Genomic DNA, 26,832 nt, shown 5'->3' with positions numbered 1-26,832 from the left:
TTTCCGGCCACGGCTGATCTATTTAACAAGTCATTTCCTCTCTCCAGCAACAGTTTAAAATCAATGTTCATCTGACGAAATTAATGTGCCTCATTCTTGGCAGGTGAGGGGGTCTGCATGGCACCAACAGATGTACCCTTTTTCATAGACCATATCCATCTTCTCACCTGATGTCTAAATCCCTCCTTTTCCCCAAGAACATGATCACTGGCCTCCTCAACCTGCGTGTCACTCTGCTGAGGCTACTGTTGCAGCAGCGCTGGGGACATGCTGCTCTGGTGGTAGGCCCAGTAGATCCCCAGCAGAATAAGGCACAGGTCCCAGCCTGCTCCAGTGCCAGTTCCAGCAGAGCCCCAGCAGAACAAGGCGTTTGTCACAGGGCTGCTCCAAAGGTAGCCCCAGCGACTATCTACTTAAATGACCTTCCCTGTAATCTTGATTACCTTTTTGATTGAAGAACTTCTTCCAGACTTTGCAATATTTAGCTTGGATCTCCTGCTGTTTGAATCCTATTGCTATGTCTTGCTGCACTGGAGTGCAACTTAACTTGGCTTGTGTCACACTAGCTCAATAATACTGTGCCTGTTCCAACTGATAGTTATATCTTCGTAAATATTGGAAGATGTTTCACTGGGATTACTGTTAATCCCTCACTTACTCCTCTCTCAATCTTCCTCCCCTGCTCCATCTTTCTTACCAAGTTTAATGTCTCCCTCCAGCGTCAGAAGTACATTCCCAGCTTTCAGGTCCCGGTGTATGATCTTGTTGTTGTGGAGGTAGTGCAGTGCTTCGAGTATCTGCCTGCAAATAACACGAATTTGCGGCTCTGTCAACCCTCTCTCCAGCTCTGTGACAGAACCAAACCAAGGTAAGAAAAATGTGGACCTTCATTTCTTTATCTAATTAAACCACCCCCCCCCCCCCGCCCCCCCCCAAAGATTTAGTGGATACTGGGCCACACATATCAACAAGTCAATCTCAGCGAGGGCAGTGGTACAATAGCCCTTGACACCCCCGGTATAAGGAGGGCAAAATTCCACCAGGATTCCCCCTCCCAATTAACCGCTACTATAAAGTGTGCGGGTGCTGACAAAAACATTAACACATTCAGCTGTAATGTTCTCAGTGGTTGAATAACTTGTAAATGCTCACTGGAGGGATTACAGTGTCGATTTCCAGAATGATACCTGGACTCCAAGGGTTAAATTCTGAGCAGAGATTTCACAAACTAGAGTTGTATTCCCTGGAATTTAGAAGGTGAAAGGGTGATTTGATCAAAGTTTTCAATATATGGAGGGGAACAGATGGTGTAGATAGACAGAAACTATTTCCACTGGTTGGGGAGTCTGGGACTGGAGGGCATATTGTAAAAATTAGAGTTCGACCTTTCAGGAGTGAAATTATGTGTAGAAGTATTGGTTAAAGGGTGGCAGAAGATTGAGAACTCTCTTCCACAAATGGCAACAGATGCTCGATCAATTGTTTGATAAATCTGAGATTGTTTAATAAAAATTTGAGATATTAATATGAAGGGATATGGGGCAAAGACGGGTATATGGAGTTAGGTCGCAGAATGGTGGAACAGGCTTAAGGGGCTGACTGGCCTACACGTGTTGCTATGTCCACACATGAATGGGAAGAATGGCAATGATGCAAGGCACTGGGTCACGTACATGTTAATGGCTTGTATGGGACACAGATGAACAGTCCTCCCATGGTGACGTGACAACGCCATTGAATTGCCAAACAATCAGGGATGCCCATTGCATAATCACATCACTGTATGTATCTGTTTTTGCAGGTCCTTCTACGAAACACCTAGAGCCTGTGTAACCGTACCCCAACAAGTCAGCACCTTCAGGAATAGACGGGAAAAGTTGGAGGTAGGGGAATCAAATCATTTCTAATTTTACTTACCTAACATTATAGCATCTACAGCACCACCAGCACAAAACTCAATGAGAATCTGCGAAGAGAAAGAGAGGGGTTAAGATCTTCGAGTGCTCAATGTCCTTTGCACTTTTAAAAAAAAATGTGATGACAACGTGGAGCTCGCTGCCCCATGGAGTGTACAAAGCAGGTCACATTCACTTGCTTAGGTGGAGGTCCGATATATACATGGGGAGAAGGGAATAGAGGGACATGGTGGCAGGCAATTCGAGCAGGAGGAGGCTTGTGTGGGCTATAAATATTGTAATTGACCAGTTGAGTCAGATGCCCTGTATTTGTATTCGAATTATATAGAATCTACATGTTACTTTCATTACCCATGCTTCAATGATCTGCCTCCTTGATCCACCAGAATTATCCAGGGACAAAGCTGTGCATAAGACCCTGCCTTAATATACAGGTTTAGAGAGTCAATTCGGACTTTCAAAAGGGAGTTGGACATCTGCCTGAAAGGGAAAATCTGCTGGAGAACAGGACGCATTGAATGGTAACTTTGTGTTCATGCCCTTGCTAGTCAGAATTAAATGAGAAAATTATTTGACAGAATGTAAGTCACTATTGGACAAGTGTCGAATATTTCATTCACCAGAGATGGTCTAATATGCAACCTAAGTATTCCATTTTGGGGGAACATTTGCTTCCATTTTTAGTTTCCTTTCATGACTCACCCAAAGGTTATTTCCATAGTAGAAAGCATCAAGCAGTTTTACAATGTTGGGATGATCACATGAGGCCAGAATCTCAATTTCCACCATATAATCTTCCAGTTCCTCCTCCTCCAACGAATTTATCACCTTGGCAGCTGCAACAGCCCCAGTCTCCCTGTTTTGTGCCTTTTGATGTAGAAAATGAATTATAAGGAACGTCGCAACACAATTTGCAACATCGTACCAAGCCAACATTTCTCACCAAGGAAACGAAAAGGAACCTCTGTATCACGCTACCTTTTAAATTCATAATTTCATGACCATTTTGGTATTAGTTTAGTTTAGAGATACAGCACTGAAACAGGCCCTTCGGCCCACCGAGTCTGTGCCGACCATCAACCACCCATTTATACTAATCCTACACTAATTCCATATTCCTACCACATCCCCACCTGTTCCTATATTTCCCTACCACCTACCTATACTATGGGCAATTTATAATGGCCAATTTACCTATCAACCTGCAAGTCTTTGGCATGTGGGAGGAAACCGGAGCACCCGGCGGAAACCCCCGCAGACACAGGGAGAACTTGCAAACTCCACACAGGCAGTACCCAGAATCGAACCCGGGTCGCTGGAGCTGTGAGGCTGTGGTGCTAACCACTGCGCCACTGTGCTGCCCAAGAAAACTAGCTTGTTTTTGATGATACCCACCCCCAGCACACTGGCTTTATGTGCTAACTCATGCTGGGTTACGGCTCCATTAGCAGCCCATGCTGGGGCGTGGTCAGCTGTGAACCTAGTGGCAGGCTGCACATACACTGCCACTCCATTTACCCATCTTTGCTCCACAGCCCTTGATACCCTTTCTAACAAAAATCTATCCATTCAGTTGACCGCCCAGCCTCAACGCCCTTCGGGGGGGAATAGAGTTCGAGATATCCATTACACTTTACAAAGCCACACAAAAGGCTTAACTCAAACTTTTAAGATTGGACATATTTTGCCGCCATGCATGGCAAATTACATAATTTTCCGAAGGTGCCCTGTTCTCGCATGGCATCTGCTACTCAATCTTCCTTCTCTCCTGCATTTGTTCTCCCCCTTTCCATTCTGCTCTCTTTTTCCGCCCCCCCCCCCCCCCGCCCCCCTCACCATTCAAACCCCTCAGACCAGTGGTTACTGCAGGAGCAGGTTGGGCAGCTTTTGGCTGTTATGAGCTGGATTGCTACCTCTGGAATACATAGAATGGCAGGTGAGATGCTGCAAGCTAAAGTCTAACGGAGGCAGAAACATCAGAACTAGTTTTTAAAAAAAATAACTTCAAGTGAAAATAGGAGGCGTGTTTTAATATTACAAAATAGATTTGTCTGCAGCAAAAAAATCGATTGCAGTTGAAATGTTTTTTAAAAATTAAAAACTCAGCCTTTAAAAAAAAAAGACAACCAAATAAATTTGTGCAACGTCTTTTTTTTTTAAATGAGTAGAGTGAACTGAGAACGAATTAAACAGATTTTTTTTTTTTTGCTTAGGTTATCAATTTCTTTTTATTTGTTCACAGGGTGTGGGTGTCGCTGGCAAAGCCAGAATTTATTGCTCATCCCGAATCGCCCTTGAGAAGGTGGTGGTGAGCTGCCTTCTTGAACCGCTGCAGTCCGTGTGGGGTCGGTACACACACAGTGCTGTTACGGAGGGAGTTCCAAGATTTTGACCCAACGACAGTAAGGAATGGCGATATAGTGCCAATTCAGGATGGTGTGTGGCTTGGAGGGGAACTTGCTAGTCTTGGTGGTAGAGGTTGCAATTCTACACCGATTAATTTGCTTCAACGCATCTTATTCCAAGCTTTGAGTTTTGCAAACATGTGAAATGCAAATACTTTTGACTTTTCCCCATGCCTCCCGCCTTGGGCACCCGCTCCTGATGTTATCTAGCCTTTCTTCTAGGCTTTGCGCAACTTTCCAGTTTGGGCTACAGCTACTTTTGATTGACCAACATTCCTTCAGATCGGGTATGTCAAGCTTGTATTTTCCAATGTTTTGGGCGAAGGATGTTGTCAGAAGATTGCTTTGATGAGGCTGGATGTATCTGCGCAATATCTTTGGGAAAGTCCTGACTGTTTTCCCACCATATTGGTTATGTTACTGGACTAATGATCCAGGGCTTGGAGTTCAAATCCCGCCAGGGCATCTGGGGAATTTTTAAATCTAGATTTACTTATTGACTGCACTCAAAGTTGGTAATGGTGACCATGTAAATGCCAGATTGTCCAGAAAGCTCATCCGGTTCACTGATTCCTTTTCCGGACAGAAATCAGCTATCCTTATTCAGTCTGACCTCTGTGACTGACTCCAGACCCACAGCAATTGACTCTTAACTGCCCTCTTAAATGACTTAGCAAGCCACTGTCAATTCCTCATTGAATCAATGTTGGTCTTGCCAATGATACCTACTTGTGAATAAATTAATTTGTGTCCTTCTTGCTCCTAATTATGAAGACTTGGTTTTTATAAAAACCAACAGTTGAAAATATATAGTTCCTGATCCTTCAACCAGTAAGATGAAAGCATGTTTCAAGAATCAAACATTAGAACTGTAGAAAATTTACAACACAAAAGGTGGTCATTCAGCCCATTGTGTTCTATCTTATTACATATGCATTTTAAATAACTTATTTTTAAGTATGATAACAGAATAATATTTTAGCAATAAGTCATTAGAACCAAGCTGTTCTGAAATTGCAGTGTTTAATCTGAATATTTGCCTTACAATTTGTGAAAATTCTTTAGAGTCATTGAGTTACACAGCACAGAAACAGGCCCATCGTGTCTGTGCCGGCCATCAAGCACCTAACTATTCAAATCCCATTTTCCAGCACTTGGTCCGTAGCCTTGCATGCTATGGCATTTCAAGTGTTCATCTAAATACTTCTTAAATGTTGTGAGGGTACCTGCCTCCACCACCTCTTCAGGCAGTGCGTTCCAGATTCCAACCACCCTCTGGGTGAAAAAAAATTTCTTAATTCCCTCTGAACCTCCTGCACCTTACCTCAAATCTATGCCCCCTGGTTACTGACCCCTCCGCTGAGGGAAAAAATCTCTTCCTATCTAACCTATCAATGCCCCTCATAATTTTGTATATCTCAATCATATCTCCCCTCAGCCTTCTCTGTTCTAAGGAAAACAACACCAGCCTTTTCAGTCTCTCTTCATAGCTGAAATGCTCCAGCCCAGGCAGCTTGCTGGTGAATCTCCTCTGCACCCTCTCCAGTGCAATCACATCCTTCCTATAGTGTGGTGCCCAGAACTGTACACAGTACTCCAGCTGTGGCCTAACTAGCATTTTATACAGCTCCATCATAACCTCCCTGCTCTTATATTCTATGCCTCGGCTAACAAAGGCAAGTATCCCATATGCCTTCCTAACCACCTTATCTACCTGTGCTGCTGCCTTCACTGATCTATGGACAAGTACACCAAGGTCCCTCTATACTCCCTAGGGTCCTACCATCCATTGTATATTCCCTTGCCTTGTTAGTCCTACCAAAATGCATCACCTCACACTTCTCAGGATTAAATTCCATTTGCCACTGCTTCGCCCATCTTACCAGCCCATCTATATTGTCTGTAATCTAAGGCTTTCCTCCTCACTATTTATGACACCAATTTTTATGTCATCTGCGAACTTACTGATCATACCTCCTATATTCATGTCTAAATCATTAATGTACACTACAAACAGAAAGGGTCCCAGCACCGATCCCTGCGGTACACCACTGGACACAGGCTTCCACTCGCAAAAACAACCCTCGACCGTTACCCTCTGCCTCCTGCCACTAAGCCAATTTTGGATCCAATTTGCCAAATTGCCCTGGATCCCATGGGCTCTTACCTTCTTAACCAATCTCCCATGCGAGACCTTATCAAAAGCCTTACTGAAGTCTACATCAACTGCTTTACCCTCATCTACACATTTTGTCACCACCTCAAAAAGTTCAATCATGTTAGTCAGACACGATCTCCCCCTGACAAAGCCATGCTGACTATCCCTGATTAATCCCTGCCTCTCCAAGTGGAGATTAGTCCTGTCCCTCAGAATTTTTTCCAATATTTTCCCTACCGCTATAAACTCACTGTCCTGTAATTGCCTGGTTTATCCCTGCTACCCTTCTTAAATAATGGTACCACATTAGCTGTCCTCCAGTCCTCTGGTACCTCTCCTGTGGCCCAGAGAGGGTTTGAAAATTTGTGTCAGAGGCCCTGTAATCTCTTCCCTTGCCTCACATAACAGCCTGGTATACATTTCATCTGGGCCTGGGGATTTATCCATTTTTAAGCCCACTAAAACAGCTTATACTTCCTCCCTTTCAATGCTAATATGTTCAAGTACATCACAATCCCCATTCCTGATCTCTGCACCTACATCGTCCTTCTCCATTGTGAACACAGATGAAAAGTAATGATTTAAAACCTCACCTATGTCCTCCGGCTGCACACACCAATTGCCACTTTGGTCCCTAATGGGCCCTACTCTTTCCCTGGTTATCCTCTTGCCCTTGTTATACTTATAAAACGCCTTAGGATTTTCCTTTATCTTGCCCGCCAATGTTTTCTCATGTCCCCTCTTTGCTCTCCTAATTACTTTTTTAAGTACCCCCCCCCTACATTTTCTATACTCCTCTCGTGCCTCCACTGTTTTCAGCCCTCTGAATCTGCCATAGGCCTCCTTTTTTTCCCCTCCTGATCCAATCCTCTATATCCCTTGACACTCAGGGTTCCCTGGACTTGTTTGTCCTACACTTCACCTTAATATGGGTACATGTTGGCTCTGAACTCTCACTATTTCCTCTTTGACTCTGACTGATCTGATGTAGACTTTCCGACAAGTAGCTGCTCCCAGTCCATTTTGGCCAGATCCTGTTTTATCATCTTAAAATCGGCCTTCCCCCAATTCAGTACCTTTTATTTTCGGTCCATCTTTGTCCTTTTCCATAACTACCTTAAATTTTGTTATGGTCACTATGCCAAAAATGTTCCCCCACTGACACTTCTACCACTTGACCGGCTTCATTCCCTAGGATTAGGTCCAGTACTGCCCCTTTTCTTGTAGGACTTTCTATGTACTGGCTCAAAAAGCTCTCCTGTATGCACTTTAAGAATTCCGCCCCCTTTAAGCCTTTGCAACTAAGACTATCCCAGTTGATATTGGGGAAGTTGAAATCCCCTACTATTGTTACCCTATTATTTTTACACCTCTCTGAGATTTGCTGACATATCTGCTCCTCTGTATCTCCCTGACTGTTTGGATGCCTGTAGTACACTCCCAGCCAAGTGATTGCCCTCTTTTTGTTTTTAAGTTCTACCCATATGGCCTCATTTGAGGAACCTTCTAAGATATTAACCATCCTTACTGCAGTAATTGAGTCCTTGATCAACAGTGCAATGCCACCTCCCCTGTCATGCCTGAAGATTCTATACCCTGGAATATTGAGCCTTGAGCGCAGCCGTGGGTCAAAGTAGAAATTCACCCATTAACCAGTTGGACCCAACTGTCTTATTAAAATTCACTACTTGAGCAAAGTATGAACAGACAATCCTGGAAAGACTCAGCAGGTCTGGCAGCATCTATGGAGGGAGAAACAGAATTAAAATTTCAGGCATTTTGTTTGAAAGGTGACCGGCCTCCAAAGAAGGGTCACTGACCCGAAACGTTAACTCTGCTTCTCTTTTCACAGATGTTGCCAGACCTGCTGAGTGGTTCCAGCATTTCTTGTTTTTAATCCATAGTACTTTCCTTAGTTTAGGCAGTAACATTTTTAAAAATTGAGAAGAATTATATGTTCTGTGGGGAAAGAGTAGAAGTGCTAGCATCTACTTTAGCATTAAGCTATTCTTAAGAATAGGTTTAGAAAGAATTTCTAAACTGGTTTAGATGAATTATGGGCTTGGAGGGAGTGAAAAGGCCAAAGTTGTTACAGTAAACACGCTTGGCCATGAATTCCCAACAGCAGAATATAGAACAAACAAGCTGGAAATCTCAGGAAACTGGGGCTTGAATAAAAGTTTCAAACTGGTGAGCCCCACAAAAAAAGGGCACAGGGCTCCTGATGTGCAATCAGCGTGCTGCCTGTGTTCGACTGAACAAGCGCAGGTTAAGTTCATGTCATTTTCTCATTACAATGATTTCTTTGTGCAACCTGTCCATTCAAGTCTAGTACCCTATTTAACAGTATGGTAAGTCTTAAATTTCAGTTTCAGAGAGGTTGTTTGGCAGTAAATAACTTTTAACAGCTGAAGAAATGAGACTCCACAATTGTAAATTGTTGATTACAAAAGAAATTCCTTTTTTTTTAACCTCTCGATTAATCTACGCTTTTGTTCACTCTCTACATTCCACATTCTGTTGCTGATTTGGCATTGAATTCAGTATTCCAAATGTTACACTTCCTGGTTCAGACCTTGTCCCAGCCATCTGCCAAGGGGGTGCAGCTAGGCCACCTCAAACTCCAAGTCAGACTGCTGCTCTGATTCTTCTCTCCTTGTGTGTGAATATGGGGGTAGGGAGTTGGAGAATGTCCAATCCCCATTGCTGCCCCCACAAAAAATTGGACTGAAAGTGAGCTGTGCTGGGCAGTGAATGGATGAAACCCTTGGCTTCCTATGAGACAATTTCATGGCAGCTTCAATGAGTGCTTTGCCTGAAATTGTCACAGAAGACTGGATGTTGCAAGGGCAATAACGACACCCTTCCCTATGTCTCCTCACCATTGCTTGTTCCTCGCCAGTGCTGTGTTTCATGTTTTCAGACTGCTGGTTTCTGGGACCAGGTAAGCCATGTGGTGCCATGAAGCTCCACTCTTTCAATGGGGAGCACTGCCCACAGCCCCACCATCCCATTCAGGAAATTACTGGACTGGAGCCTCATATTGTCACAGCTGCGCGAGTTGCCCAACCTAGGCTGGCATCAGCCTGTAATTTTTAAGGAAGAAACGGAGTAATAAATGTGACCGGGAGATTACTTTGACCCTTCAGATCCTGCAACAATTGAGCAGAATACAGCTCACTTGAAGTCAGGAAGAGAAGTTTCACAGAGGAAGCTAATGGGCAAATTCCCTGATCCCCATGGACAGCATCCACTTCAGTTTTGTTCTAATCACGCAACCTCAATTTGGCTCTGGAAACTCAAGTATTTCTCGCCGGGGATGGGACGAGATGGAGGATAAATCCAAGGCAGGATCTGCTCCCATGGACTAGTAAGTAGCTGTACCAAGAATGTGATTACATAGGCGAAGAGAGCATCTGTTCCCAGGATACTGTCAGGGTCTGTGTTGCATGAGTTATTAATTGACTATACAGAGGTTTCTCTAGCCAGGACTCTTGGACTCCTCAGTTTCGAACTTCCATTATAGACGCCCAGTGTTTGATGGTGACAGGAACAGGAGGCTTGCTGCCAGCATGTTGAAGGTTGGGTCACAGCCAAACAGCTCGATACGGAAAGTAGACGTATGAGATTGTCCGAGTGCCCATTTCAACCCTGAAGAACTTTGCCTTCCAAATTTCATAATTGGTGTAAACAGCACAGGAAGCAGGGCTGAGGGGAGTTGATGGAAAGAGGGGGAGGTTGGACTGAGGTGTGCACGCTGGTTGCCATGGAGATTCACTTCCATCCAGTAAACAACAAATTGCTTCCTGTTGAATTCATGTTGAGCATACAGTAATCAAAAAATGATGTTGATTCTGTTCCAGCCTGTGTCTATATTAGTCTTTTCTCCCCCCACAGCCTTCCATTGTGCGGACTGGACAATCGAAGTGGGGGAATTGGGTTTTAAGCACAGAAGCAGAAATTTACAGCAAATGTTTATTTCGAAGTCTACTTTTTTGACGCATCGTTAATACACTTGCAAAGCTATCTGCCACCAGGCCAGTGAGCTTCAGGGTGTACGGATGTGAGTAGGAACGCTATAACTGCAAGATTTATAAAATAAGGGTGCTAGACTGAGCAGCAGAAATGGATAATGTGAAGTAGAGCAGGTGCAGAGACTTATCAGAATGAAAATCATGGGATAATGGTGATTGAAGTTAGAGCAATGGCAACCCAACCAGACCCAACTACATGTGTCGCGTTTGGGTCGGATTGGGGTCTCTCTCTTCCGGGTCCGGCATTCGGTCTCTGGTCGGGTAGGGCCGGATCGGACACAGTGCTGCCTTTTGCTCAGGAAGGGAAAGGGAAGTAAGCTGATCAGTCAGAAGTCTTAAGTCAAACAGTACTGCACATGTGCAGGCACAGCTCGAGGGCTTTTGGCACAATGAACAGACTGCACACACACACACAGTGGCTGCAGGCCAGGCTCGCTCGAACTGCAATCATTCGGAAGTGGCCGTGGTTTTGCTCTTTCTGACAAAACCTGAAACCGTCCTCTCATTCAGTCTTGGGTTAGATACGATCATTTGAACATTTTGCTGTTGTTTTCCTTCTCTTCTGAACTTGCAGTTACAGTAAAATCGGCTGTGTACATTTACCATCCACAATAAGTTCTGTGAGATGCAATTTACACACAGGCGCCCTGATGGCCTTGTCAATTGAATGGCAATCGCATAGCTTGGGTGCTATTGTGGCCTTGCACTTTGTAGCAGGAAACTGTTTACTGTATGTGTGTGGATGTCAGATTAGAAGAACTGCTTGTTGAACTGTAGTTCCCCTATTAATTAGGCTGATCCATAAAGATAGGATTTGCACAGGCTGCCCAGTGTCTTTTAAGCCATCACTTAGCTGGTTGAAGGGGGAGTGAAAGGGAGAATTGACATCAAAGGAATGAGGAAAATAAGCAGGGTAGAGAAATCACCTTGGAGCATTGTATTTGTATAGCACCTGTCTGCTTTTCAAGAAATTCAACAACAATAACTTTTATTATGCAGAAGAAAATACTGCTGGTTGGTATTGCCAGGAAACGCTCAATGAAACTACTGCCTTATAATCTATCAAAAGACTCAAATAAACATAGAATTTGTGCAAAGGGAAGGTTTTTGCTCATAAATAATATCAAATGTACTCCTGCATGGCGAGGACACTGAGCATATTACATGTTTGCATTTGGAATGGCCTATGTCTGACTTTTCTGGAGCATTTGAAAGTCAAAAGAGTCTTTGGTTCAAATGTTGTGTTTTTCATTGGTTCATATATACTATGCACTCATCTGATATCATTGAATTATCACTTTAACACAATTGGCTAATGAAATTTCCTTTTAATCCTATCTACCATGTAGCTGGCAAGCTTGACTCAGTGCCAGCACACTTGCTTCTGATTCAGAAGGTCCCCAGAGACTTCAGCACTAAATCTACACTGATACTTCAGTGCTGCACTGTTGGAGGTGCTGTCTTTGGATGAAACGAGGCTGTCTTTGGGGTGAATATAAAACATCCCACGGCATTATTAGAATTAGAGCAGAGGAGTTCTACCCAGTGTACTGGAAAATATGTATACCTTATGGCAAGTTGCACTCATTGGTTGAGTCCAGTAACAATGCAAGCATGTTTGGGCCATGCACCCATACTGGAAAATTTTAAGTGTCAAAGATTATGGCTGATGCCCATATAATAAGGTTTAAAATTCCCAGGAGATCCACTGCTAAAATGCAGCTCTGCGGCAGGAAGGAATTCCAGTGTAGTGAATCCATCAGGGATCCATCATATTGACCATGTGTCATCAAAGAAAAGGCTTTATAGATGACACATGATCCATTTGATGTCCTGATGTAGTTTTGTTTGGGAAAGTGGCTTGCTGGGGGACAGGAAATCAGCGAGTCTTTTTTCCTCCTATTGGCCCTGAGCATTTCTCTACACTTTTCCGTCTCCAGGAGATTTATTGGCCATGGGGGAAAGAGTTAAGTGAGAAGGAGGTTAGTGCTCCAGGTATCGTGATGTGGACCACACTTGATGGATGTGTGTGTGTGTGTGTCAGTACGCCTCAGTTCGACATTGTGCTCAGTCTTCAGAAAGGGACCAGAATAACTGACTCTATTTGTTTGTTCACATCTTAAAACCCAGTAATTATGCCATAAATTTGAGCCGTTATCAATTTTGAATGCTTTATTTATTTTGTCATAGTTGCTCGAAGTTACCACCCAAATTTTTGCCTCCAAAACAGCGGAATTTAACTTTGTCAGGAGCACAAACAGGCAGCAGTTGATGGAAGTGAAAATCAGGCTGTGGAGGATAACAAACAGAGGATTTTGCTCTTGGGACAGAATAATTTGGGGTGAAATTCAACTCTGAGCCCAGGAAGCCTGCTCCCAGGGCCCCGTCCTGTATTGCTCTTGGTCCAGCTGCACAGTTGAGACTGAGAGCAGTGCTGGACAGACTCTTACTTTGATTCTCCCCTCTCCCTTTGACATGAGTGGAGGATGGGCTTTCCACAGTGTTCTGGGCTGTCAGTGGAGTTTGACTGATGGCATCAGTCAATGAGACTATTCTGTCTTGTGTGATCTCCCCAAGTCCCACTCTTTTCTCATTCAGGAAGTTACTGGACTGGGAAGAGTGGGACAGCGCTCCTCATTCGGGATCCTGCTGGAACTGACTGTTGTGGAGTCACATCTGGGGCTGTGAGTGTGCAGTTTTTTCCTTTTCTGCCATTTAGAATATTTGTGTTGTGTGATGATCTCCCGGCCTAACTTCAAAAGGTGCACAGAGCACAGTCTTGCCTCCTTTGTAGTTAGCACGACTTGTCTGCTTCACTTGCATTTCGCAGCTAATGGACATTCCGTGTTCAGAGATGGCAGGGGCTGGGTGTTCCACACCAGGATGGGGCACAAGGGTTGGGGTGGGGGAGTCTGCTTGGGACTTCTCTCCTCATCACACTCCAGCAACATAGCCCAAGACCTGGAAACAGGTATTTTTCACAGCTCAGAAGGGCAGGTAGTTAGTGTGTTTTGCACCACAGTTCAGATTACCCCCATGGACATCATCCATTTTACGCTCGTTTGGGCCTACCCAATTTGGGCAATAGAGTATTGCATCCAGTGCTGGTCACCACACTTACGGACCATCACATCGTTCCTAGAGAGTGTGGAGGGGAGGTTTACTGGAATGGATGGGGTAATTTAGTTACAAAGTTAGGTTGGAGAAGCTGGGGGTTGTTCTCCTTGGAGCAAAGGAGGTTGAGGGGGAGGTTTGATTGATCGGTTTACATAAAGATAGAATCTTAATCAGAGGTGTACAAGAAAAGATGATGGTACAAGGACTAGGGGACACAGATGTAAGGTTTTGGGCAAGAGATGCAAGGAGGATGTGAGGAAGAAGTTTACCACATGTTGCATTAAAAAAAAATGACCTGGAACTCGCTGACCACCTCGAAGAGTTCTCTATTAAAGTGAAATAACCTTCCAACAATCCACCCTTGTCTGTCTTTTTGCTGGTGTTTCCTATCATTTCCTCATTGTCCTGTTTTGCAGTTCAGACCTAGCTAGTTGCAGACTGAAGGCTTATGGTGTCACAGCTTTGACATTGGGTGAATTTCTCGTTCAATGAATGGAGCACAATAATGGGCCAACTGGAAAGACCAGCAAATGTACCCATACATTGTCTCACCAAGCAATGGGTGCATGCTAATTATACTGTCCAAATGTTGATGTGTGAACGGGCACTGCCATCATAGAAAACAGTTTTGCCATGAACTCACTGAAACCGTTTCTGCTTCCAGTATGGAAGATAGTGACTTCATGGGGGGAGGGAGGGTGGGGCTGTAGGCATTGATCCCCTGGAGGAAGTTCCATTCCTGTGATTCCCAAAAGTGGGATTTGGGGAGTGAGGGGGAGGGTGCGGTTCGAGTTATATGCAAGGGGCATCAAACATGGGCAGCCACTTTGTCTCCCTGCTCGTGGACAATTCAGCACAACATGCATCCCTTTTGAAGTCGATCGGTGTGTGTCGAAGCAGTTCTCCCTCTGACGTCTGTTGATTTCTCTGCCTCACTTTCAGTATCTCAGCACCAGTGTTCCCTTGTCCCACTTTCTGAGATCACCTGGCCTCCCAAGGCCAGGAAGAGTCTTGGATGAGCTCAGTTTCCCGGAGCAGACCCCCACTCGAGATCCAACCAAGAACAACATTATCAGAAGCCTAGGAGCCGATTACCTGACTGCCCATGTGGCTTGGGAATAATCTGTGTGGCAAGCACACCTAGTTTAAGGCCTGTGTTTTCTTTTCTGTTTCAATTAGCTTTCACCTTTTATAATCGTATCAAGCAAGTTTACACTATCACTTGAAACTCATAAAATTCATTGATCTCTAAGCTTCAACTGAAACTCCTTCTTTCTCTGCCAAACTGTTGTTTTAAAAGTTACATTTGGTCGAGTGAAATAGGTCAACATGCACTCTTACAAAACAGCCACTCAATGCTCTCAGCTTTGTATTTCCGGGTGAATCGGTTTGGGTTTTTACCACCCTTTAGGGAGGAAACCTAACATCCTTATGAGGTCTATTGAGCTTTTCCCTGAAATAGACAAATCTGGAAACTCATTTGAGACACTTCGGCACACACTCTGAATTTGAGATTAAGACATTTATAACAACTAGCATTGTGCTGGCGCACCAGCAACCCAAACAAAATATATCCCCCAAAAGGTCCTACCGGCAAAGATTTGTGTTTGAGATGCCCATTCTTAATTGGGTGCTATCACTATAAATTTAATCCCTGTAAGTTTAATGGAGCATAAAACTTTACTTATGATACCCCTTAGAAGCTCATACAATGAATGATGTGCATAAAAGGCCATACTGAACACATGAATGTTCAGGGTGGGCATTGCTGGCCAGGCCATTTCAGAGGGCACTTGAGAGTCAACCACACAGTTGGTCTGGCTTACATGTGACTCCAGACCCAGAACAAAGGATGGCAGATTGCCTAACCTGCAGGACGTCAGTGAACCAGATGGGTTCTTGGACGGACAATCCTGTCTTTATTCGACGAGAGTGAATGTGGAGTTTGATTTAAACTCCTGTTTCTAAAATTCTCAAGCTTCCACGGAGGGATTTGAAAGAAAAACTGATGGTAATAATTAGCCCACTCACATTCCCACCGTCCCCAGAGCAGGGAACATCAACATCGTGGTATTATGAGTGGGCTCTTCTCACTGTGCTGTTTCATCGTTCTCACCTTGAGCACTTTGCCAAAAGCTCCATCTCCCAGCTCTCCGATAACACTCCACACATATTCGGGGTCCAGGTCTCTCTTGACGCGCTCGTACTGTTTCACCTTCTTCTTCTCGGCACCCAGCTTAAAAAGCTTCATGAAACTGAAGAAAGACATTTCGCCCGGCCCGAAATTGACCCGAAGGGACGTTCAAAGCAGCGAGGAAACGAGAGCGAGAGAGAGAGACCCAAAAAAAAACTAGGACAGCCTCTCAGGCGGATGAAAATAACGTTTAAGGGTAAACGGCACCCCTGCCAAGGATGAATATCATTTTCCTGTGTGTTGCAAGGAGGCTCTGAAATTTCAGAAGGTGCATCTACCCCTACACATGGTTGGAGATGAAGTTTTCACATACACCTTTTTAACTTTTGGATTACAGGCTCGCCGAATGTCCCTTGATAGTTAACTGTCAACTCCATCGCTGCACGGCTGCTGAAAGTAATTGCTGGAAATACATGTGCAAACCTCTGCAAAGTGCAACTGCACAGTTGAGGTTGTGGCCGGAAGAATTCAACTCCGTTTTTACAGCATTTCAGAAGCATTGCTTCTCTGAGGCACCCTGCCAGAATATGCATAGTTTTCCAAACTGAATCTTCATCTCCCTTCTGACCCCCATCCTCTCAAATTGAGCTTCACTTTGTTTTCCGAAGGGAGCATGATCAACGTGAATCATTTCCTCATTTTTAAATGAAAATATTTGTGAAGATTAAATTTGATCAGTGCTGTAATTTAAATGGTTCCTTCGCGGTTTGCTGTATCATCACCAAATAGATTTGCTATTGCGATGTTCGTGTTGAGACATTGCCTTCAAACCTTAAAACTTTGTGATACAGATGCTCTTTCCCTCAAACAGGTTTTTTTTTGTCGGGGCTGTGATTGACATTTTGCAGCTTGCCCATACAGTGGAGAATTTAATTCTCAACTGCCTCAGAATGGGCAGCACACGAATATTCCCAGGGAAATTTAGCAGTCGAGGATGAGAAGGTATGTTAGTTGCTGCAAGAGTAGCAGGGTTTGCCTGTCACCGTTTCAGCAGCTCTGAAACAATTGGGCAACGTTCAGCTCCTGCTCATTCTTGGGCAAATACCAGTTGTTGCTGTAAAATAGATTAAGGGGGCGGGGGGGGGGAACTTGCCTTTTGGGGTCCCATTGAAAAAAATTCATGACAAATATTTCAAAACCAATAAAGGGACGTGATTGTGATTTTATCAGGAAAGCAATGATTGAGAAATAAATCAAGCAACACAATAATGTAAATGTTGGCAACAAATGAAACCTCGACCTGTGTTGGTGTCTGCCGTGGGTAACACTCTGGCCTCTCTCAAAGTTGTGGCTTCACCTCATCCAAGCTAGCAATTCAATGCATTGGCGAGGGAGTGCTGCACTGTCAGAGGTGCTCTCTTCGGTGGATGTAAGAGATCCCATGGCATTATTAGAAGAGCAGGGAAGTTTTACTTGGTGTTTCAGCCAACATCAAATTGTGGGTCTTATTATTATGCAGAGATAAGTACATGACCAAACACCAGATAATAAAGTGGCTGTAATGTAGAAGTGTTGCCAAGTTTTCAAAAAAAATTATTGTTAGCCCTGGGACGTCCCAAAGCTGATTTAAAATCACGGCTGTAATGTTTGCTGTTGCTTTAGTGTCAGCTGTGGCTCATTGGGTAGCACTGTTGCTGAATCAGAAGCTTCTGGGTTCAAGTCCCATTCCAGGACTTGATTTTTTGTGCACAAGGCTGACATGACAATGCTGCACAGCTGGAGGTGTCATCTGTTTGGTGAGATGTTCCCTGCAAGTACATAGTTCCCTGAAAGTGGCAACACAGGTAGACAGGGTGGTGAAGAAGGCATACGGCATGCTTGCCTTCATCGGCCGAGGCATTGAGTACAAGAGTTGGGATGTCATGTTACAGTTGTACATAACGTTGGTTAGGCCGCATTTGGAGTACTGTGTGCAGTTCTGGTCGCCGCGCTACAGGAAAGATGTGATTCAGCCAGAGAGGGTGCAGAAAAGATTCACAAGGATGTTGCCTGGTTTGGAGAGCTTGAGTTATAAAGAGAGATTGGATAGGCTGATCTGTTTTCGCTGGAGCGAAGGAGGCTGAGAGGGGACATGATAGAGGTATATAAAATTGAGAGAGGCTTAGATAGGGTAGATAGCCAGAGTCTGCTTCCCATGGTAGAGGTGACTAAAACTAGAGGGCATAGATTTAAAGGTGAGAGGGAGGAGGTTTAAAGGGGATCAAAGGGGTAAATGTTTCACACTAAGAATAGTGGGTATCTGGAATGAGCTGTCTGAGGAGGTGGTGGAGGCAGGAACAGTAGCAACATTTAAGAGGCATCTGGATGGGTACTTGAATGAGCAAGACATCGAGGGGGATGGAATTAATGCAGGCAGTTGGGATTAGTATAGATAGGCATTATGGACGGCGTGGACACGGTGGGCCGAAGGGCCTGTTTCTACGCTGTACGACTCTGACTCTAAACAGAAAGCAGATGGGGCCTTGGTTTATTTAGAGATACAGCACTGAAACAGGCCCTTCGGCCCACCGAGTCTGTGCCGACCATCAACCATCCATTTATACTAATCCCATATTCCTACCACATCCCCACCTGTCCCTATATTTCCCTACCACCTGCCTATACTATGGGCAATTTATAACGGCCAATTTACCTACAAACCTGCAAGTCTTTTGGCTGTGGGAGGAAACCGGAGCACCCGGTGAAAACCCACGCAGCCACAGGGAGAACTTGCAAACTCCACACAGGCAGTACCCGGAATTGAACCCGGGTCGCTGGAGCCGTGAGGCTGCGGTGCCAACCACTGCGCCCCTGTGCTTTGGATGTTTGAAATAGATGCGTGTAAAAGAGCAGGGGAACTATTCCTGGAGTCCAGGAACATATTTCTCCTTCAATCAATATCACTGAAACCAATTAACTGGTCATGATCAAACTGTTGCTTGTGCACAGCAAGCTCCCACAAATTGCTGTAAAAAAAAACACTGCAGCCAGTGATTTCATTGTTTATGATGCTTTACACTTCAAACATTCACAACTGTCTTTATACTGAGATTGGCTGTCGAGTACTGTTTATAAAGTACTTTATTTTTTGGCTTTCTGCTCCTGTCCTGCATTGACATGTCTGGAACTTTCCTCGCTTAATGATTGATGATGGTGGAATCAATGGCCTGATTCCAGAGAGCGGTCAAGTGAACTGAGAGGGAATGAGGTGCAGTTGGGAATTGAGAGAAATTGCCAGAAACCATCAGCAAGCCAGGCAACATCACTTTATCAAATGTACCCCCTCCACTCCCCTGCTATATTCCGCCAACTCTTTGAGAACCTTACCACACCAATTAGAATCAAAGGAGGCCATTCTGTCCATCATGCCTGTGCCAGCTCGTTGAAAACTATCCAATTTTGTAGTTGAAAAGGCAATTGGAGATGTACTTTTAGTTGCATTAGATCTGGAATGCACTACCTGAAGGGGTGGTGGAAACAGATGTGAAAAAATTTCTCATATTCCCTGTCGCTCTTGTTCTTCTGGCAAGTGGGTCAGTAACCCAAGGTCACAGAACAAGCAGGGAGAAATTGTTTCTTCTGTCAATTAGCTTTAGAGGTATCAAAAGCCATCCGATTTTTGGACAGATTTATTAGCTGTGTCCTGAAGCTTCTCCAATCTCGTCAAATTGCTGAACTCCCACATCCCTGGCAAAACCTCCTCTGTACCCATTCAAAAGCTTCGACATCCTTGGTGGCACAGTGGTTAGCACTGCAGCCTCACAGCTCCAGAGACCCGGGTTCAATTCCAGGTACTGCCTGTGTGGAGTTTGCAAGTTCTCCCTGTGTCTGCGTGGGTTTCCTCCCACAAGCCAAAAGACTTGCAGGTTGCTAGGTAAATTGGCCATTATAAATTGCCCCTAGTATTGGTAGGTGGTAGGGAAATATAGGGACAGGTGGGGATGTGGTAGGAATATGGGATTAGTGTAGGATTAGTATAAATGGGTGGTTGATGGTCGGCGCAGACTCGGTGGGCCGAAGGGCCTGTTTCAGTGCTGTGTCTCTAAACTAAAAGGTGGTGCCCAGAACTGTACACAATACTCCAGCTGAGGCCGAACCAGTGATTTGTTGGACTTTCTTGTCTTCCAACCCAGTGCAAAATATACTTGAACTACCTTCTCAGCTTGCCCTGCCACCTTCAAGGATTTGTGAATATGCACTCCAGATGCCTCTGCATTTGCCCCCTCAAAATAGTACCATTTAGATTTTGTGGTGTCTCGATGTTGTTCCTTCAATTCCCACTTAGAGTTCTGATGTTTATCTCCTCCTGATGAAAACTAATGCAGATAAGTCTCAGACTTGGGAACTGGGCACATCATCTTCACTGATGACATGCAGCATTGGAAGCTAAAGGTTTTGTGCCATCTGTAAACTGTGCCCTTTTAAACCTACACTATCCAAATTATAAGATGTGCATGAAAAACAAACAGCGGAAAGTTATTCCTTCTTTAATTGGACACACATTCCCACAGCCAGGAAAACTTCACAGTCAAACCAACTCCAAACAGAAGATAAACAAGATGAGAAAAGGCTTCACAGCACAACATTTGAGGTACAGTTCTCACAAGATGTGAGTGGGTCCTTGCGTAAATTTTAGTCACGCTCCAACAAAAAAAAAACAATCAGACTTTTTCGTCTCCGGTTGCAGCAGAGTATTTTCATTGAAACTCCTGCTTCCATTTACGGATTAGACATAACAAGGAGCAATTATGGTCAGCAGTAGTATACGTTGTACACAGACGATCCCACACATTTGTGGTTATATTTTTGCTTTTGTACAAGGGGATTGCACAAACACACAATTGGTTTTGGCTTTTTCGTGATTCAACTTGATTCGTAAAGGATTCTGATATTTCTACAAGAATCTCACAGCAGCTGTTGAAATGAACCTCTCCGTCCAAAAATTATAATTAGACATTTTTTTTTTTTGTAGGAGAGGGGTGGCCATATGGAAACTCTAGACTGCAGCACAGACAACACCAGATGTAATATTTCACTAGTCAAATATGCAAATCTGTCTTACCCAAGTTTTGACTCAGGGCACCACCCAGTTTACAGTGTTACAAAGGATAAATATTCCAAATATACTTGTGTTTTATTAATGTTTGGCTGTCAGAATTCAAACTGAGGTACAAGTGGCAATCATGGTTTTACGCGAGGGTTAGAAACATCACAGATGGAGGTTCTGGTTGTGATCACGCACGGGGAGAGGGGGGAGAGTCAGGGCACAGCTGATGCCTCCCCTGTAAAATATTCGTTCAATGTTCGACAAATGCTCCTGCTGCTTTTTATCAACCTCCTTTTCACTGAACCTGTTTTGTTTTGCAATGAATGAATGATGTGTAGCTCTTTGTATGAATTGACAAGTCGGAACCTATTGGGAGAAGCACAGCAGGTCCTCCAGCAGCAGATAAGAGACACATTTATGCCACATCTCCCAACTGTCCCAGGCTGCAGAAAGGTCCAATCCAAGAACCACCAAAGCACAAGAGGGGAGATGGCAGTAGAAGTGTAACTCACTGAATTTCATAAATAATTAACACTTCCTGTCTACTACACAACATGTCATGTCTTGCAGGAAACTTGCTATCAGTCCCGAGAAGCCCTTCACAATCAGGCCCCGCATCAGCACCGTGACCATTTCACCTACATTCTGTTTCCTGTGCACACCACAGTAAGTGAATCAACGCCACTCCGTGTGTGAGACGACAGTTAGAATGAGCATTCGACACTGAATTGTTAAGTGAATGAACATAGTTAGAATTCGAGTTTCTCAAAGTTGTCAGAACTGGCTGCAGAGCTACTGCTTCATTTTATTTCACTGCAAGTGCAGTAGAAAGATTTCTGTCGGAATATTGAGTACATTCCTAAACCAAAACTACATTTGGGGGACGGCAACAGGGAACCATTTACTGTTGACTTTGAGCACTATCTAATGACTGTTGCTAAACGTTGGGCGAGAATAGGATCCGGGCTGGCGGCGGTCCCCATTAAAAACCTGGCATTTGGCCAGCTGGTTGAAGCACCAGAAGGCTCTGGGGGAAAAAAAGCAACTGTCAGCAAGAGACAGCGCTCTCATGATAGATAGGGTAGGAGAAAGAATCCAAGTTTCACCGCACAGCAATGCAAGACAGATTTGACTATGTTGTTAAACATGTCTCAAAGGCCCTGACCCACCCAGCTGGGATTCCTGTACCGATGTTACCTGTCTATCTCAGCAGCTTTACCTATCTCTCGGCAACAGCAATCAGTTCTCAATGCCTTTAGAGCCAAGTCCATGGTTCACAGTTGTGTCGGCATTCTAGACTTTGGGTCATAGTTCACTCGAATGGACTACACTGGAATTCTTTCATGTGGTTTGGTTCACCGTGATGTCCCAGCTTCAGTGTAGCACCTCTTTTAGCCAAAAAAAAAAAATTACACTTTATACCGGAGGTGCGATCTCATTTTGCTATGGATATTAATGATTCCTTTATCGTTCTCGTCATACTTGGGATGAGGTGAGCATGATCGTCCACGCATTTAGTCACGCACGACTCAACCTTTTGTCTGACGTCCTGCTCTTTCGCTCCCGAGTCGAAGGCGTCCTTCGCTGTGTCGTTGCAATCCAGCATGCAGCGTTGCAGCCGATTCTGCAATGAGAAAACCAAACACGTCAGTCTGAAAACACTTTATTCCTGCCCCCCCTTACTTTTGAATCAGTTTTTTTTTTGGCTTAGGTGACCGTTTTTAACACGCAACGCCAATACAAGCCTTGCTGAGCAAGATGGTAAACGTAGGGTTATTTTATGTGGAGGTCCTCCGACACTCAATTGAATTGAGACTGGCAAACTCATTTCACGTGGGGCTCTCATGCCCGGTAAGAAGAGCAGACTTTTACTTTTCAACCTTACGATTGCAATATAACAGCCCAGCAAATCCGTGCTCGTGTGTGAGTCGTATCCGACATCCCTGTGCTCAGCCTGTTGCTACACTCTTTAACCTTCAATCATGAATGACCCTAGTACAATCCATGGTCACAATCCACAACACACTTTTTAAAAATCAAATTCTCCTGCTCTCTCCTAAATCTTTTATATTTACTCCAAGATCTGATTCCACATTCGAGATCTTTAAATCACTGGTTTGTTACCTACCCTATCCCATCCTGTCATAATTTTCAATACCTCGATCAAATCATCCTATAATCTCCTCTCGGACAGAAACCGGCCTAATTTTTCCAAACCTTTCTTCATTCCAGTGCCTCATACCAGGAACATGCCAGTGAATCCCTCTGCTGATAGCCAACACCCAATTTTCCCCTATTGAGTGCAGCTTATTTCCCCCAAAGCAGGAGGTCAGTTGAGATCACTTCCCCCTTCCAATGAATGTACGCATTTTAAAATGTACCAGGGATTGAAATGATTGCAGACGCCTCCTTACCTGGAACCTCTCGAGCTCCCCAGTAACTGCAGCCTGTGCCTTGGCAAGGGGCGTGTGGCACCGCTCGATACACTGATGTACCTCCTCCATGGAAGAGTTACCGTTGTCGCAGCAGTCTGCACTGCACCGGAACATTTTGCCCTAGAGAGGCGGTTTAAACACACAGCAGTCAGATGTTCTAATTCCCCACATTACACCATTTAAATGTCACAGAGCCTTGAATGAATGCTTCCTGCCTCAGCAGTGGGATAACTCCACATCTCCCCCAACCTACTTTAACAGTCTCACCCTGTGCCCTTTCGGTCTGTCCTCTTAAATGGAGATTACAAAGTTTGAATTAGGGACTTGCACATTGCTCAGCATTGACCTTTGCTATGACACTGGACTCTCATCAAGCTTTGCTTTCAGTAAATATGCATAGCCGGAGGTGGGGTGGGTTGTTGGTGGGAGAAAGGGAGCTTGAGAAGGAGAGTCAACACACATTGTTGGCTCTCTGCCTTGTTACTGCATCGGTTGTTCATGATTGCTCATCCTTTGACTGAACATGCAAGGCTGGTATTATGCATCCAATCTACTTCAATCCAGATCGAAGGGACACTGACTTAAAATTAGAGTTAAGATATTCAGCAGCAAGATCAGGAAGCACTTTCACATGAAGGGGTGTGGAAATCTAGAACCCTCTTCCCCCAAACAGCTGTTGAGGCTGGGCGGGGTGGAGGGGGCATTGAAAATGTAAGCACTGAGATTGATTTGATTTGATTTCCTTTTTGCTTGGGAAGGGTATAAAAGGATAGAGAACCAAGGCCAGTAGGTGGAGTTAAGACATGGGTGAGCTGTGATGGAGCTGAAGGGTGAGACAGGCACACAGGGCTGAATGGTCTCCTCCTGTTGTGATATCTTCCCCTCACACCTCCCACCACTGCAGGTGGAGAAAATAATCTCTTTCCCTTCTCCCCCCATCCCTGTGGACCCCGTCAACTCCCCTCTCCTCAGCCCTGCCTGCCTGCCTCCCTCTCTCCCCTGTTCCCCTCTCCAAGCCCCCTTTCTATCCCTCCACCCTCATCCATCCCCTACCTCACCCCTTCCTCTCCCTACTCCTCTCCCCTTAACTTCTCCCCCTCCCCACTCCTCCCCTCCATCCCCTACCTCACCCCTTCCTCTCCCTACTCCCCTCTTAACTTCTCCCCCTCCCCACTCCTCCCCCCATTTCTCGCTCCACCCTTCCCTCCCCACTTTTCCCCACTTCCCTCCCTCCCCACCCCCCCTACACGACTTCTCCCCTCCCACCCCACCCCACTTCTCCCCTCCCCCCCCACTTCCCCCCTCCCCCCCCCACTTCCCATTCTTTCCTTCTTCCCCCCCCCCCTCACTCTTCCCCTCCCCCACTTACTTCCCCCTCCTCCCCCCCCACTTACTTCCCCCTCCTCCCCCCCCACTTACTTCCCCCTCCTCCCCCCCCACTTACTTCCCCCTCCTCCCCCCCCACTTACTTCCCCCTCCTCCCCCCCCACTTACTCCCCCTCCCCCCCCCAACTTCCCCCCCCACTTACTTCCCCCTCCCCCCCCCAACTTCCCCCCCCATTTACTTCCCCCTCCCTCCCCCAACTCCCCCCCCACTTACTTCCCCCTCCCCCCACTTACTTCCCCCCCACCCCCCCAACTTCCCCCCCACTTACTTCCCCCTCCCCCCCAACTTCCCCCCCCCCCACTTACCTCCCCCTCCCCCTCCCCCCCAACTTCCCCCCCCACTTACTTCCCCCTCCCCCTCCCCCCCAACTTCCCCCCCCACTTACCTCCCCCTCCCCCCCAACTTCCCCCCCCACTTACTTCCCCCTCCCCCTCCCCCCCAACTTCCCCCCCCACTTACTTCCCCCCCCCACTTACTTCCCCCTCCCCCTCCCCCCCAACTACTCCCCCCCAACTTCCCCCCCACTTACCTCCCCCTCCCCCCCAACTTCCCCCCCCACTTACCTCCCCCTCCCCCTCCCCCCCCCCCTCCCCCCCTCCCCCCCAACTTCCCCCCCCACTTACTTCCCCCCCCACTTACTTCCCCCTCCCCCCCAACTTCCCCCCCCCACTTACCTCCCCCTCCCCCTCAACTTCCCCCCCCACTTACTTCCCCCTCCCCCTTCCCCCCCCACTTACCTCCCCCTCCCCCAACTTCCCCCCCCACTTACTTCCCCCTCCCCCTCCCCCCCAACTTCCCCCCCCACTTACTTCCCCCTCCCCCTCCCCCCCAACTTCCCCCCCCACTTACTTCCCCCTCCCCCTCCCCCCCAACTTCCCCCCCCCCACTTACTTCCCCCTCCCCCTCCCCCCCAACTTCCCCCCCCCCACTTACTTCCCCCTCCCCCTCCCCCCCAACTTCCCCCCCCCACTTACTTCCCCCTCCCCCTCCCCCCCAACTTCCCCCCCCCACTCCCCCCCAACTTCCCCCCCCCCACTTACCTCCCCCTCCCCCTCCCCCTCCCCCCCAACTTCCCCCCCCACTTACCTCCCCCTCCCCCTCCCCCCCAACTTCCCCCCCCCCCAACTTCCCCCCCCACTTACTTCCCCCTCCCCCCCAACTTCCCCCCCCCACTTACTTCCCCCTCCCCCCCAACTTCTCCCCCCCAACTTCCCCCCCCACTTACCTCCCCCTCCCCCTCCCCCTCCCCCTCCCCCCCAACTTCCCCCCCCACTTACCTCCCCCTCCCCCTCCCCCTCCCCCCCAACTTCCCCCCCCCCTTCCCCCCCCACTTACCTCCCCCTCCCCCAACTTCCCCCCCCACTTACTTCCCCCTCCCCCCACCTGCATCTTGCGGATCTGCTCCCTCTCCAGGCCCTGCACCATCCCATCCACCGCCTTCTGCAGCCGCCGCTGCTGCTGAACTTCGGCGCCCGACATCGCTGATCCCCGTGTCTCCCCCCCGCCACGGAGCAGGTCCCCGGTCCCTGTCTCCGCTCCCGGTCCCGGTCCCCGCGCTGCCTCCACGCTCCCAGTGCTAAAGAGTGTGCACTGGGGGCAGGAGTGAACCTCTGCGGGATGAGCCGCCCTCTCCGCCTGCAGCGCCCTCCCGCGCTTCGGAGGAGCAACAACAAACACAACATTCAGTTGCTCCTTTCAAAGTGCTGATGAGTTTGATTCCCTTTGGGTGTTGGGGTACAGGTTTCTTTTCTTTATTCAATCCTGGGATGTGGGCGTTGCTGGCTAGGCTGGCATTTGTTGCTCATACCTAATTGCCCTTGAGAAGGTGGTGGTGAGCCGCCGCCTTGAACCGCTGCAGTCCATGGAGGTACACCCACTGTTCTATGAAGAAGGGAGTTTCTGGATTTTGACCCAGCGACAGTGAAGGAACGGCGATATCGTTCCAAGTCAGGATGGTGTGTGGCTTGGAGGGGAACTTGCAGGTGGTGGTGTTCCCATGCCTCTTGTGCCCTTGTCCTTCTAGGTGGTAGAGGTCGCGGGTTTGGAAGGTGCTGTCTGGGGAGCCTTGGTGAGTTGCTGCAGTGCATCTTGTAGATGGTACACACTGCTGCCGCTGTGCGTCTGTGGTGAAGGGAGTGAATGTTTAAGGTGATGGATGGG

At 46.6% G+C, this 26,832-nt stretch overlaps 2 protein-coding genes across 2 annotated transcripts in view; both read right to left on the bottom strand.

Moving 5' to 3' along the window:
* LOC137357208 (STE20-like serine/threonine-protein kinase) overlaps window positions 1–16,365 on the bottom strand; it is a 44,275-nt gene extending 27,910 nt beyond the window's left edge. The window contains exons 1-4 of the mRNA XM_068023366.1: window positions 15,747–16,365; window positions 2,619–2,783; window positions 1,918–1,966; window positions 698–847 (exon numbers count right to left, since the gene is read on the bottom strand). Of these exons, the coding sequence (XP_067879467.1) occupies window positions 698–847; window positions 1,918–1,966; window positions 2,619–2,783; window positions 15,747–15,899 (517 nt within the window). The 5' untranslated portion in view covers window positions 15,900–16,365. The remainder of the gene's footprint in view (window positions 1–697; window positions 848–1,917; window positions 1,967–2,618; window positions 2,784–15,746) is intronic.
* A 3,909-nt stretch (window positions 16,366–20,274) lies between these two features.
* On the bottom strand, window positions 20,275–26,252 carry fam136a (family with sequence similarity 136 member A). The gene is made up of 3 exons (XM_068023499.1): window positions 26,056–26,252; window positions 23,265–23,405; window positions 20,275–22,474 (listed from the first exon to the last, which is right to left on the bottom strand). The coding sequence occupies exons 1-3, from the start codon at window positions 26,149–26,151 to the stop codon at window positions 22,286–22,288; spliced, it is 426 nt and encodes a 141-aa protein (XP_067879600.1). The 5' UTR covers window positions 26,152–26,252; the 3' UTR covers window positions 20,275–22,285.
* Window positions 26,253–26,832: the final 580 nt, after the last annotated feature.

Source organism: Heterodontus francisci, chromosome 47, assembly GCF_036365525.1.
Source record: "Heterodontus francisci isolate sHetFra1 chromosome 47, sHetFra1.hap1, whole genome shotgun sequence".
Lineage (NCBI taxonomy): Eukaryota > Metazoa > Chordata > Chondrichthyes > Heterodontiformes > Heterodontidae > Heterodontus > Heterodontus francisci.
Note: the sequence above shows the minus strand (reverse complement) of the source record. Positions and strands in the feature narration are given on the sequence as shown.

Excerpts from the sequence above, each read along its gene's own strand:
- fam136a (XM_068023499.1), bottom strand. The coding sequence starts at position 26,151 with ATGTCGGGCGCCGAAGTTCAGCAGCAGCGGCGGCTGCAGAAGGCGGTG. Across the intron at positions 23,406-26,055 it reads AGCAGATCCGCAAGATGCAG|GGCAAAATGTTCCGGTGCAG; the intron begins GTGGGGGGAGGG and ends CCGCCTCTCTAG. Across the intron at positions 22,475-23,264 it reads GGGAGCTCGAGAGGTTCCAG|AATCGGCTGCAACGCTGCAT; the intron begins GTAAGGAGGCGT and ends TTCTCATTGCAG.